The sequence below is a fragment of the Rhineura floridana genome, chromosome 11 (assembly GCF_030035675.1).
Source record: "Rhineura floridana isolate rRhiFlo1 chromosome 11, rRhiFlo1.hap2, whole genome shotgun sequence".
Classification (NCBI taxonomy): Eukaryota; Metazoa; Chordata; class Lepidosauria; order Squamata; family Rhineuridae; genus Rhineura; species Rhineura floridana.
In genome coordinates, this window is record NC_084490.1 from 2,499,251 (window position 1) to 2,513,176 (window position 13,926).

The following is a 13,926-nucleotide window of genomic DNA, read 5'->3' on the forward strand; positions in this document are numbered from 1 at the left end:
TTAAAGGAGCTAAACTGCCTCTCTGTTCCAAAGGAAAGAGGTTCTCATAATTAATAATTATCTAAGCAGAACTTCAGCTGAACAAAGTCTTTGTGGGTTCACATCTATCCCCACAACCACCCCTACGCGTTCCCATTTCAGAGACGGGAGAGTGAGTCTGAGGAAGAGAAGGGCTTTTGGACCCAGGTCCCACAGATCTAACTCAAAGGGGCCTGGGGTCATATGGCGCCTGGTGGAGCCTGGATGCTAAATCCACCAGGGATAGGGGGAGGCGGCGGCATGCGATCTCACCGGATGTAGAAGCCCCTCTTCGGGTTGCTCCGCAGTGACGCTGTCCCTGAGCCCAAGCTGTTGTTCATCAGCTGCTCCCGGAGGTCGTGGATCTTGGCCTCAAAGCGGCTGTACTCTGCGGTGGGTGGTTAGAGGAGGAGGAGGAGGCAGGTCAGTGCCACTCAGCTTCCCTCAAAGGATCTTCAGCCAGTTCCGCCACCCGCGTGCACACCCAGCTGCATGACCCCACAGCCCAACCTTCCCAAGCCCATCCTGGCCACTGCCACCACACACGCCGCCGCCATGCACTTTTCCTCTCATTCACCCTCCTGTGTAACACTCACCTGGCTGTGCAGTCTGGAGTTTAGCCATCCCAACCTCAGAGAATCCCACCTGTCTACCAAGAGGCTGCCTCCTCCCTCCCCTGGACACACTTGGTCTTGCCCGGCGTGCGCCCACTTGCCACCCAACCTCACCCAAAGAAGCCCACCTGCCGTTCTATTTGCCCATCCACAGGCCTCAATCAACTCTTCCTTATGTCTCCATCATCTTTCCTTGCGGCCTCTCTCCATCCATCTCTCCATCCTTGAGGAGAAAGGCCACAGCTCAGAGGCAGAGCACCAGACTTGGCATGCAGAAGGGCCCATCTCCTATCTGGACTGAATTTGGGGCCTTCTGCATGTAAAGCAGATGCTCTACCATTGAGCTAAGGCCTTTCCCCAATCGCAACCTTGGTCCATCTAGTTCCGTATTTAGTTTTATTTATTTGATTTATTATTTGATTTATATCCCGCCCTTCCTCCTGGTAGGAGCCCAGGGCGGCAAACAAAAGCACTAAAAAACTTTAAAACATCATAAAAACAAACTTTAAAACACATTAAAACAAAAACATCTTCAAAAATGTTTCTTAAAAAAGCTTTCAAAACATCTTCTAAGATTAAAAACATTTTAAAAAAGAAGGTTTAAGAATATATTTAAAAAAAATCCAGCACAGATGCAGATTGGCATAAGGTCTCTACTGAAAAGGCTTGTTGAAAGAGGAAGGCCTTAGTAGGTGCCAAAAACATAACAGGGATGGCCCATGTCTAATATTTAAGGGGAGGGAATTCCACAGGGTAGGTGCCGCCACACTAAATGTCTGTGTCCTATGTTGTGTGGAACAGACTTCCTGATAAGATGGTATCTGCAGAAGGCCCTCACCTGCAGAGCGCAGCGATCGGCTGGGTATATAAGGGGTAAGACGGTCTTTCAGGTATCCTGGTCCCAAGCTGTATAGGGCTTTGTACACCAAGACTAGAACCTTGAACTTGGCCCAGTAGCAAATGGGCAGCCTACACAATATTGCCTACACTGACTGGCAGCAACTGCCTATTGTTTCAGGCAGAGAACATTCCCAGCCCTACCTGAAGATGCCATCAGGGATTGAATCTGGGAGATTCTGCATTCAAAGCAGGTGCTCTGCCGCTGAGAAACACACTCGGTGCTCCAGTGACCTGCTGCGCACCTTGTTCCGCCTCTCTTTCTCAGGCACACAGCCACCCATTTGAAACATCCCGCCCTCCCCTCCGCCAGCATTTCACCCATCCACCAAGCACTCCCAGCAACACTAGAGACATAAACTCATTTGAAACTGATGTAAAATGCTCATGGATTTCCCAAAGAAAATTGGGAACTTTGACGAGATGAACATTCTGGGAATCCTCCCATACGACATCCTGAAGGGCCACAGATCAGTGGCAGAGCATCTGCCGTGAATGCAAAAGGCCTCAGGCTCAATCCCCCTGCCCAGCCGGCATCTCCAAGCAGGGCTGAGAGAAGCTCCTGCCTGAAATCCAGGAATGCTGCTGCCAGTCACTGTAGACAGTACTGAGCCAGATGGAACAATAGTCTGATTTGGATATATAAGTCAGCTTCCTTTCTAGACACACAGGGCCAGCTCCTAGGTATCCTGAGCAACCCTGTTGGATTCAGGCTCAGACTCCCTGGTGTGTTTTTCTCCATTACATGTGAAATCTCATCTTAGAGCGTTTCACAGATCAGCTTACAGACTATACAGGGCTCTGTGTTTTTACACAGCATAAACTAAGCATGGCTACTCAAGCAAAGACGTTGTTGCAGCAATTAGACACTCCCTGGAGACCCTATAAATAGATTTGGGCAGGCCTTCCATTTGTGTGGGGAAGGTTTCTCTGAACGGGGCTGGGTTTGCAAGCGGGCACTCCTGTGAACAGGTTGAAAAGCTGGCTCTATCTGCTTGTGCCTGGGCATCAGCTGGCACTTCCTTGGCGGCAGCACTTCAGTCAGATCCTCCTCTAACTCTGCCTCTGTCTCTGGAGGAGGCATGAGTGGTGGCTCGGGCAACAAGGCAGGACTAAGGGGTGAGACAGGGACTGGCTCAATGTCAGAAACACACACACATCTCCCCTTCCTCCCACCCACCCATGGGGCCTCTACAAAAAATTACGTACCGTCGGGTTTGTACTGTGCAATGATGGTGACCGTCTGCCCGGCGTTTTTAAGAGCAATGGCTGCTTGTTCGTGTGTGGCGTTCCTGAGATCCACGCCATTGACCTGGGAAGAGAAAGACGATCAAGAGGCTGGAGCAACTCCCCTGTGATGAAAAGGCCACAACATTTGAGGATTTTTAGTTTAGAAAACGAGGCGAGCAAAAGCAGGGGGGAAATGGCAGAGGTGTGTAAAATTATGCATGGTGTAGGAAAAGAGCCCCTCCAGGCTGGAAGTGGGTTTTTTTGGGAGGGTGTATTCTTTGTGCAATAGTAGTGCAGTAGTGGTGGACTTATACTGGACCATCAACACATCTCTCTACGTTATTTGTTGTTCTGTTATTGCATTATTGCTGTCTAGAGGGGCATCCTTGAACTATAGTGCAACAAAAGTGGGGCAAAAAAAATCTGTGGGTATGAAAAGTTACAGGAGTTCAGGAGGAAGCTATGGGACATGCACCATTTGGAAACGAAGTAACTTTTGCAGGCTCAAACAGGACAGAAAATGGGATCGCATGTGAATGCCCTGATGCCATCATGAGCACAAATCATCACAAATACACATTTTAAAAAAGGATGTCTGGAGGGGCCCAAAGGGGATGGAGAAACGTTTTTCTTCCTCCTAATACAAGAACCAAATGTGGTCATCCAATGAAGCTGAATGTTGGAATATTCAAGAAAGGTGGAACGGCCAAGTCACAGACCAACAGAATAATGCGTTAATAAATAAAGAGCTTATACAATTAAAGAAGAAGACTCAAACTGCAAAGTTGACATAGTGTGATCCAAATGCATATGGCAAACAGTCCCAACAGTAAGAAGCCTGTGCGTCAGTAGGGGAAAATGAACACAAAGCAATCCTAAATTGTGTCTCAACAGAGTTAAAACAACCAGTATGAAACTTGCATATAAACAGAAATAATAAACAGTCCAAATTCTGTTTGTCATTTACAACCAATATGTACTTCTGAAGAAGCACTGAGGTAATAACACATTCCAGCGATTTTGTCAACGGATATACAGAATTCTGACAGTTTATTAAATTTCATACTAGTTGTTTTCTGTTCATTTATTCCTATTGGGTAATGGGTTTCTTACTGTTGGGACTGTTTGCCATATGCATTTGTATCTTGTTATGTCATGTCTGTGGTTTGAGTCGTCTTTAATTGCATGTGAGCTTTATTCTTAACTCATTATTCTGTTGGTCCGTGACTTGGTTATTCTGCATGTTTCTTTGAGGGACCCCTTCGTTGGGTTTATTATATTGGATGATTCAGGACAGACAGGAGGAGATCCTGCCTTAACGCAGCACATAGTTAAACGTTGGATTTAATTTAATTTATTTATTTATTGCATTTGAATACTGCCCCATAGCCGAAGCTCTCTGGGCGGTTTACGACAATTAAAAACATTAAAAACAAATATACAAATTTAAAAACACATTTTTAAAAAGCAATTTAAAAACACATGCTTGGGAGAAGAGGAAAGTCTTGACCTGGTGCGGAAAAGATAACAGTGATGGCGCCAGGCTCACCTTGTCAAGGAGGTCATTCCATAAAATCTGTAAGGGGGGGGGATGTATCCACAGTGGTCATTACCACAAATATATAAAAAAGTAGCAGTACAGCAAAATTAAATACGAAATTAAGCAAAAAAATTGGGTCAAAAGATATATCAAATTAGTAGGCAAAAGAGAAAAAAGCAATTGAAATTGATAACAACTGCCAATTTGTTATATGATTATTTTATGATATTTTATTTTGCCACCACAAGCGGTGGAGATGGCATTAAAAGAGGATTAGACAAATTCATGGAAGAAGGCTATCAATGACTAACAGCCATGGTGGCAATGTGCTATCTCCAGGATCAGAGACAATGCACCCCTGAATAACCATTTGCTGGCGTTCATACGCTGGTGAGCACTCATGCCCTGCTGGTGGGGTTCCTTCTGCGGCACCTGGTTGCTCCCTCTGGGAAACTGGACAAGATGGACTTTTGATCTGACCCAGCAGGGCTCTTCCTTTGTCCTTATGAAGGGAGGCGGGGGTTACTCAGGTTCAATCGAAGCACATAGGCTGGTTGCCTTTTCCAACTGGGCACTGGCTATTACGATTATTAATTATATTTATACCCTGCCCTTCCTCCCAGAGGAGCCCAGGGCGGCAAACAAAACAATTTAACAACAGTCAAAAAGGCATTCTAAAAACAGTTGCAAATAAAAACATTCTAAAAAACAGATGGAGATTAAAAAAAATATATGTTCAATGATCTCTGGGTTGCCAGGAACAGTCTCCTTCAGCCATCAAATGCCTGGGTAGGAATGTTTTCAGGTTTCTTCTAAAAGTAATTAAAGTTAGGGGCAGATGCAACTCAATGGGGAGGGCATTTCACAAACAGGGAGCCACCACTGAAAGTCCTTATCATGGTTCAGCACCAACTGGGGAGACCCCAGTAGAGGCACCACCAAAAAGTCCTCGTCTGCCAATCGTAGGGTCCGAGATGGTTGATACTGGCTACAGCAGGAAAAGGAAAACATTCTTACCGAGAGGATCTGGTCCCCTTTCCGGAGCTCCCCGCTGAGGTCGGCTGGTCCCCCGGCCAGGATGAAAGAGATGAAAATTCCCTCACCGTCCTCACCCCCCACGATATTGAAGCCCAGCCCCGTTGAGCCACGGTGAATGACTATACGACGCGGTTCCCTGCAGAGAGGCGGGGGACGAAGGAGAAATTGGGGGGAATCGGAAGTAAGATGGCAGATTCAGGGGCAGGCAGCAAAGAGCCACTGACTCTAAACATCCAACAGGACCGCAGCCTCAATAATCCCCACAGAAGGGAGAGCTGGGGGGCTGACTGCATTGCCATCCCATGCCACAACGAGGTCCTCTTTGACGACTTGAGGAGTCAAGACACAGGATGGATGCAAGACGATATGGGAAGCGGGCAGAGCTTTAAACCGGGCAATGGAGACAAACTATTGAGGACCACCGACAGTGGCACATTGCTATGAGCACAAGAACACAAGAGGGAGGGGCCAGAAAGGGCGGAGCTTACCTGGGTATATCCTCCTCTCCCATCAGCTCCTTAGGGATGGGGGAGTACCTCCGAGGGGAGGTGGGGGTCATGGCTTGTGGATAGTCTGTGCCCAGGTAACTCTGGTGACCAATTTCATTGTCAAGGTGTTGGGAGTAGGCTGCCAAAATGCATAAAAAGGGAGCGAGAGGAAGCTTTAACAGTGCAGCACCATGGAAGGACTGACATGACATCTTGCAGGGATGCAAAGTTTTCATCCAAAATTACAGATGCAATACTGAGAAATGTGCTAGTCAGTAATTATAAAATATATTTATAAATGTATATTTATTTATAAATATAACTATGATATAAATCAAATCAACATCATCATTATGACATGTGCCAGTATGAACAACATTGTACATTTTACACTTTGCAGGCCTTCATATCCACCCCCCACGCAATCTAACAGCATTTCTAACTGTAAATATGGCAATAAAAATGTGATATGAATGGAATACAATAATTCCCAGGTTTACAAGCACTGTTCTGAAATTATCCCACTATCAAATTTATTTTGTGTGCCAGGCAGTACTTGAACTGACCCCCCCCCTTTTTTTTTAAGTGGTTCTCCACAATACAGCTGGAAATATAGACAGCAGGAGGAAGGAGGAAGTCACTCACAGGAGGTGATGTCAGGAGGGGCATAAGAATCATTCAGATAAACATTTGTGGGTTTTGCCACCTTTAAGTAGACGACGTCGTATGTGTTCTTCAGGGCGGCCACTGCATCTTCATGCATGACATCTTCTAGGCTCACATTGTTTACCTGGGGGGTGGGAAAGGATGCATAATAATAAAATACAAAAAAAAATCCCTCCACATAGAAGAGTAGCATTTTAGGGAGACGGAAAGAATGCTTTCTCATTGACAAATGCTAATTGTCTACCTGCAGAGATCTTTGGTTTATAGTTTTGTTTTTTTCTAGGAAGAAGGAGCTCTCAGTCACTTGAGTCCCTATTTGCAGAACTGGGGAAATTCTCTGCTTCCAAGTCTGTCATCAGCCAGACCTTGACCATGTCTTGGGTCAATAGACCAGCCTTTGCCAACCTGGTGCCCTCCAGATGCTCTGGACTACAACTCTCATCAGCCCCAGCCAGCACAACTGTTATAGCCTGGAACATCCAGAGGGCACTAGGTTGGCAAAGGCTGGTCTTTTTGCTGCATCTCTCCGCACCCCAAAATCAACCCACCCACCCAACATCCTGTCTCCAGTTAGTAGTGTGTGGCAGGAATCCATTTAGGCAGAAGGGAAGTAACCCCTTGATGACCCCAATGGGCAAGGGCAGAGCAGCACTGCTTACTTACGTAGATAAAAATAAATTAAAAATAGACATGGCAAGTATGGAATGAAGTAGTTCCGTGAGATGCGAAACTGAGACACTTAAGCGTTCATAGGGCAAAAGTAACCTGATGCACAAGACTGCTGGGAATAATTACAGTATGAGGTCTCTCTCTCACACACACAAGATGATCCATTCAACAGAAGGGTTTGGTCTTCAATGAATTCGGTGGCTTCCCAGAGCTAAGTGAAATCAAATTAGCCAGATTTTTTGGTGGTGGGTGTTTGTTTTGCACTTTGTAGATGTGAACTGTGATTACCATTTTCAACTGTTTACTTAATTATTTCATGTATAGCTTGATGTTTACAAAAATAACAAATACTGTATAATGAACAAAGCAAGTGAAAAACTCCAATGCAACACGACATGACAATACAAAACAATTAAATCCGCCCGGAAAGCAAAATCACACCAGCACATTTTCAAAACATTTCAAGAATCAGAGATTTGCTAGTCAGTCTCACACTTGAGGCCCTTTTGACTGTTTCAGTGCCACATGTCACGTAGGCCTCACCTGCACTGCACATTCAAAGCAGCATCATACCACTTTAAAATGCTATGGCATTTTAAAACATTACATTGTTTTTTAAAAATGTGTTTTTAAATTTGTATATTTATTTATTATTTGATTTATATCCCGCCTTTCCTCCCAGCAGGAGCCCAGGGCGGCAAACATAAACGCTAAAAACACTTTAAAACATCATAAAGACCTTAAAATACATTAAAACAAAACGACGTGGTTTTTAATGATTTTAATTATTGTAAACTGCCCAGAGAGCTTCGGCTATGGGGCGGTATACTAATGTAATAAATAATAATAATAATGGCTCCACCTCCAAGAAACCTGGGAACTGTAGTTTTGTTAAGGGTGCTGAGACTTGTTAGGAGACACACCCTATTCCCTTCCCAGAGCTACAATTCTCAAAGTTCCCTGGGAGGAGAGACTGATTGTTAAACCATTCTGGGAATTGTTTCCCATTCTGTACCCTTAACAAACAAGAGTTCCCAGGATTCTTTGGGGGAAGCCCTGGCTGTTTAAAGTGGTGTCCTGGCCTAACCCGTTGGAATCAGACTCAAACCCACTGGTGCCTTTCTCCAGGTTGTTTAATGAAAAAATCTGGTTTAGTGCGCTTCATGGATTAGCTTACAGGTCACACAAGATTCTGCAACTCTCACACGGCATAAATAGGCATGGCTACTCAAAGTGAAGACGTTCTCACAGCAATTAGACACCCTCCCCTTGCAACCCTTGAGTAGGTTCAGGCAGGGTCTTTCTGCTTGCGTGAGGAAGGTGTCACACAATGGGAGTGTGGGCACATGTGAGCGCTCCTTCGAGGTGGGGAAGTGGGGCCAGCTGCACCAGCAAGGCACTTTACTGAGATCCTCCTCCTCTAGAGGAGGTTTGTGCAGTGGCAACGCCTTAGAAGAGAGGGGGTGGAAGGGAGAAAGGATGGGCTAGGGGGAGGAGCTGTCCCAGTCAAAAGTACTGAAGCCTCCTGTCTCAGAACTTCCTGGTTGCAAGTTGCTAGGACCCTTCCGCGAGTCCCACTCTGTACCTTCGTCCTCTTCTTCTTCATCACTCCAGGACCCCTCCACAGGGCTGCTTTAAATGTATAATGCAGATGGGGCCTTAAATACTTCACTCCACTGGCCACCTCCGTGGTGCGTTTCACCTTTGGGGGGCTTCAGTTCTTTCAGTCCCCCCTTTCTCCTTTCTGGTTTGCTGTTTACAGTAGGATGCGCCCATTCAACCACCCAAACCATATGAACCCTCCCTTCCCTTCTTCACCTCCACCCCACCCACAGCCTGGGCATGGGCCAGGCCAACAGGATCAGGTCTCCTGCACCCAACTTTACCGCCAAGATCTTGTCCCCAATCTGCAGGCGTCCATCCTTGTGGGCTGCGCCACCCTCAATGATTTTGGTGACGTAGATACTGTTGTCGCCTGGGATGTGCTGGTTGCCAACACCACCTGCGATGCTGAAGCCCAGACCTGCGGGACAGGAAGGAGGGAAGTGGAATCTGTAGGGGTGAGGACTCTTTGAAGAGGGAGGAGTCTAGTCCTCAGTAGGAGTGGCCATTTTAGAGCGATGACCATTCTCCCTAGTAGTGGGGTGTGGGAGGGAATAATAGAGGCAAGGTGGAAGTTTCCATGGTAGGTTGTATCCAGTCCTCTTAGAACCGCCTTCCCCAACTGGATTTCACTCCAGACATTTTGGACCCTAATTTCCCTCAGCCCCAATTAGAATGGTCATATGATGCTGGGGCTGATGGGAGCACAGTTGTGTTGGCTAGGGCTCATGGGAGTTGTAGGCCCTGCTGGGAGGAAGGGCGGGATATCTATCAATCAATCGATCAATCAATTGGCCAAACTACCAGGTTGGGAAAGGCTTGAGTAACATGCATCTGCTCCCTTGGGGCAATTCATCTCCAAGCAGGAAAACGCTTGTAAACTGGGAGAATTCATTTCCCCCAGTAGACTTTGTGTTCCTCAAAAATAATGCAAAGAACGCCCAAGCAGTTTGCAGCTTTGCAATGTTGGGGATGCAGCTGCATTTTGAAGTCTGAGGCTTTGACTAGGTGGAAGGAAGGGCTCGCAGTTCAGCTGTGCTTCATTTTGCATGCTTCTGCTGGGTTCACAGAGTTCTTTCTGCCTCTGCACAGTCAGGACTAATCAAAGGTGTTGGATAGGTAGCTGTTTGTTTCCAAAGAAACTTAAGAAAAAAAGAATGGAAAATGGAAAGTGAAACTGGAGTGGAATTACTAAGGGTTGTACCCAACGCTAATCCTACCAAGAACAGACCCGTGGCGATTAATGGACATGACTAACGTAGGCCCATTAATTTCAGTGGGTCTGCTCTGAGTACAACAGGCATTAGATACAACCATAAGAATTAAACATGTGCTTCTGTTTCCATAGGAAATAGCTCTGTATGTGCATGTGTGTGTGAGAGAGAAAGAGACTGCATGGGTCTGGCCCCCACACACTACTGTTTTGCTGATCGCAACAGCTTTCCACAGGAATAGTGTAATATTTAGCCCGGAAAAGGTTCCCCATTCTTGATTTGGGATGATGGTGTTTCCCCCCCTGAATGGGGAGGAAGGATGCTTCTAAGGGGCAGAGCCTCTTTAGAACAGCCCTTTGCGGTCCACTTTCCCTCCCAAATAATTCTGCCTACAGGGCTGGTTTTTCTTCAAGGGGGTGTCTCGTGTGAGACAGAGCCAGCCTCCCTCACCTTTGGGGCCTTTGATCAGCTTGATCTCCATCACCTTCTCAGCGAGGGGCTTCCTGCGCATGACGTACAGCCGCACGATGGAGCCAGCCTCCTTCAGTGCCTCGACAGCCGTGCTGTGCGTAACCTCCCGCACGTCCACGTCGTTCACGAAGAGGATGCTGTCGTTGACCCTGTGCCACGGGCAGATCAGAAAGGCACACTTAATATCAGGGCAGGGCAGAACCTGGGGCGAGTTCCAGTTGATGCCTGCAGACGCAGTAGGCCAGAGATGGGAGACGCAATTCGGCATGGCCTTGCTTTGTCTTGAGCATTTCCACAGCTGTATCACCAAATAGTTCTCCAAAAGGGCCCCATCTGTGATAGCTCTCTGCACTCCTGGCTTAACTGTTAACATAACAGCCTGGCTGCTGCATCAGGCCAAAGGGGCCCATCTAGTCCAGCATCCTATTCTCACAGTGGTCAACCAGATGCTCCAAAGGGAAGCCCACAAGCAGGACCTGAGCACAAGAGCAATGGTCTCCACTTGCGATTCCTAGGAACCAGAGCTTGGAAAAGTTACTTTTTTAAACTACAACTCCCATCAGCCCCAGCCAGCATGGCCACTGGATTGGGCTGATGAGAGTTGTAGTTTTAAAAAAATAACTTTTCCAAGCTCTGCCAGGAACTGGTATTTGGAGGCATAGTTCCTCTGACAATGGGGAGGGAGCATCGCCTCATGGCTAATAGCCATCAACAGCCTTTTCCTCCATCAATTTGTCTAATCCTCTTTTAAAGCCGTCCAAGTTGGTGGCCATCACTGCGTGTTGCGGGAGCCAATTCCAGAGTTTAACTCTGTGCTGTGTGAAGAAGCACTTCCTTTTGTCTGTCCTGAATCTTCCAGCATTCAGCTTCACTGGATGTCAGCAAGTTCTAGTGTTAGGACAGAGGGAAAAAGCTTTTCTCAATCCACTTTTTCCATGCGCCATGCATAATTTTATACTCACCTTTTCTCTAAACTAAAGAGTCCCAAATGCTGCAACCTTTCCTTCCTTATAGGGGAGTCGCTCCAGCCCATTGATCATTTTGGCTGCCCCTTTCTGAACCTGTTCCAGCTCTACAATGTCCTTTTTGAGGTGAGCAGAACTGTACACAGTATTCCAAATGTGGCTGCACCATGGATTTCTAAAACGGCATTTTGATATTGGCAGCATTCCAGCATTCAGCTTCACTGGATGGTCGCTAGCATGGAATTTGCCTTTTTCACAGCCACCACATGCTGGGTCGACATCTTCATCGAGCTATCCAGTATGACCCCAAGGTCTCATTCCTGGTCAGTCACCCCCAGTTCAGTCTCCATCAGCACACATATAAAATTAAGATTTTTCATTTCAATCCTTTGGTGAGGTTTCAGAAGCTTTGGCTAATTATAGTTCCCAGGTATCTTTCTGCAGGAAAGTTGTCGTGGTGAGGCTTCTGCCTAATGAAGGGCCAAAGAACAGCCCTCCCCTTCTCCTCCACCCCCCGTCCAACCAATCATTGCTGCCAGAAATTAGGAGAGGCAGCTTGGGCTGGGGGTCTGAGTTTATTTCTGAGCTCAGCAGAATTCCAAAGAGAATCTGGTTCAGCTCATAAATAAGCTCAATATTCTCAAACTCTCTCTCTCTGTGTGCATCATTTCTGAGCCCCCAGTTCCAGAATGCAGCAACATCATTGCAGGAAGCAGATGAACCATAAGGGCAGCTTTGGGCCAATCCAGAGGCCTCACACAGCCTGCTGAAAATACCAAGACCTAAATCCGTGCTTGGAGAAAGCTCTGTCGCTTACGCAGTCCTAGATAACCCATTACAGCAGGAATGCTGAGCCAGTGACCTTCCGGATGATGTTGGGCTCCAACTCCCATCAGCCTCAGCCAGAGCAGCCAATGGTCAGCAATGATGGGAGCAGCACTCCGGAACACCTGCAAGGCCACATTCTTGCTTGAGAGCAGCCTTCCTCAAAAGTTGGCTGGAGGCTGATGGGAGCTGTAGTCCAAAACATCTCGAGGAAGACACCAGGCTGGGGAAGACTACATTAGAAGCTGGACCGGAGCCTCAAACCATGGGGCGTCACAGTATAAGTGCCAGACTTTATGCTGGGCATGGGGCAGAGCACCATGCTCAAGGACTTGATCTGCACAAGTCCACCCGCTGCCACCTCAAGTTTGAAGAAGCTTAGGAAGTGCAACCTGTGCCCTCAGATCCTTGGGAAAGCAATCTTGAACTAGGCAGGCTAAGGTCCAACTCCATATCAGGCAGTGCCTTAATGCCTCTCCTCCCCAACCAGTGACACTTTACATGGGGCTGCCTTCGAAAACGGTTCAGAAGCTTCAATTAGTGCAGAATGCAGCTGCCCGACAGTTGACAGGTTCAAGGCCAACAGAGCATCTAATCCTGTTCCAGTTGCACTGGCTGCCTGTACGCTTCCAAGCCCAATTCAGAGTGCTGGTTTTGACCTATAAAGCTCTTTACGGGTCAGGGCCCCAATATCTTCCGGAACGTCTCTCCCAATATGAACCTACTGGGACCCTTAGATCTTCTTCTGAGGCCTTTCTCCAGGTCCCACCCCTGAAGGAGGCTTGAACGGGTGTGACAAGGGAGAGGGCCTTTTCAGGGGTGGCTCCCCTTTTGTACAATATGCTCGCCAGTGAGGTCCAGCTGGCACTGAAAAGATGTCAATGAAAGCCTTCATTGACATCTTTTTGGCACCAGGTAAAGACTTACCTTTCCCTCCAGGCATTTGACAGACTCGTCTCTTATTAGCATGCTGCCATCCTGTGACTGCATGGGGGTGTTGCTGTTGTACTGCTGTGTTTATCTAGTATATTTTTATTTTTAACATTGTTGTAAGTCGTTTGGAGAACATCGGGTAGCAAGTGACTACTACTACTACTACTACTACTACTACTAATGATGCTGATGCTGATGATGATGAAGCCAGGTCTGCCATGGAGACATCATCCATATATATGTAAGATTTTTAAAAGGATCATCCTGTCCTTGGAGGACAGAGTAGGCAAGTGTGTGTGTGGAATACAGGCAGATGGTTTCATACCCGATCAGATTCTTGGGCGCCATCTGCACTATACATTTAAACCAATATCGTACCATTTTAGGCAGTCATGGCTTCTCTCCCTACCCCACCCCTGGAACGCTAGGAACTGTCATTTGTTAAGGGTGCTGAGAATTGTTCGGAGACCCTGTGACGCCCTTCCCTGGCTTTCCCTGTCAGGTTCCTACCTGCGCGTGGCTACTGCCTGTCACTAGGCACCACCAGGGACTCCACCAGTCCGGACTGTCCTTTATTTTATTTTTTCTCTCCCCGCTCTAGCACAGATCTCAACAGATCCCCCTGCTAGGCAACCACCAGTCACGTCCCAATACTAGTATTCCCAGAGACTCTGAATACTGGTATTGTTATTCTCTTCACCGCTGCCACCATTTGTTACAGTTTCCCTTCAGCCTTGGTCATTACCTTACCCTCCC

General features: G+C 47.0%; 1 protein-coding gene across 8 annotated transcripts in view; it reads right to left on the reverse strand.

Annotated features, from left to right (window-relative positions):
• The window catches only part of DLG4 (discs large MAGUK scaffold protein 4), a 149,787-nt gene that overhangs the window by 12,251 nt on the left and 123,610 nt on the right, over window positions 1-13,926 (reverse strand). For 7 of the 8 annotated variants that reach the window (XM_061588712.1, XM_061588714.1, XM_061588710.1 and 4 more), the window contains 7 exons: window positions 10,427-10,596; window positions 9,047-9,183; window positions 6,471-6,615; window positions 5,826-5,964; window positions 5,317-5,473; window positions 2,739-2,841; window positions 292-406 (listed from right to left, as the gene is read on the reverse strand). In XM_061588712.1, the coding sequence (XP_061444696.1) occupies window positions 292-406; window positions 2,739-2,841; window positions 5,317-5,473; window positions 5,826-5,964; window positions 6,471-6,615; window positions 9,047-9,183; window positions 10,427-10,596 (966 nt within the window). The remainder of the gene's footprint in view (window positions 1-291; window positions 407-2,738; window positions 2,842-5,316; window positions 5,474-5,825; window positions 5,965-6,470; window positions 6,616-9,046; window positions 9,184-10,426; window positions 10,597-13,926) is intronic. The other variant, XM_061588715.1, reaches the window with a different exon arrangement.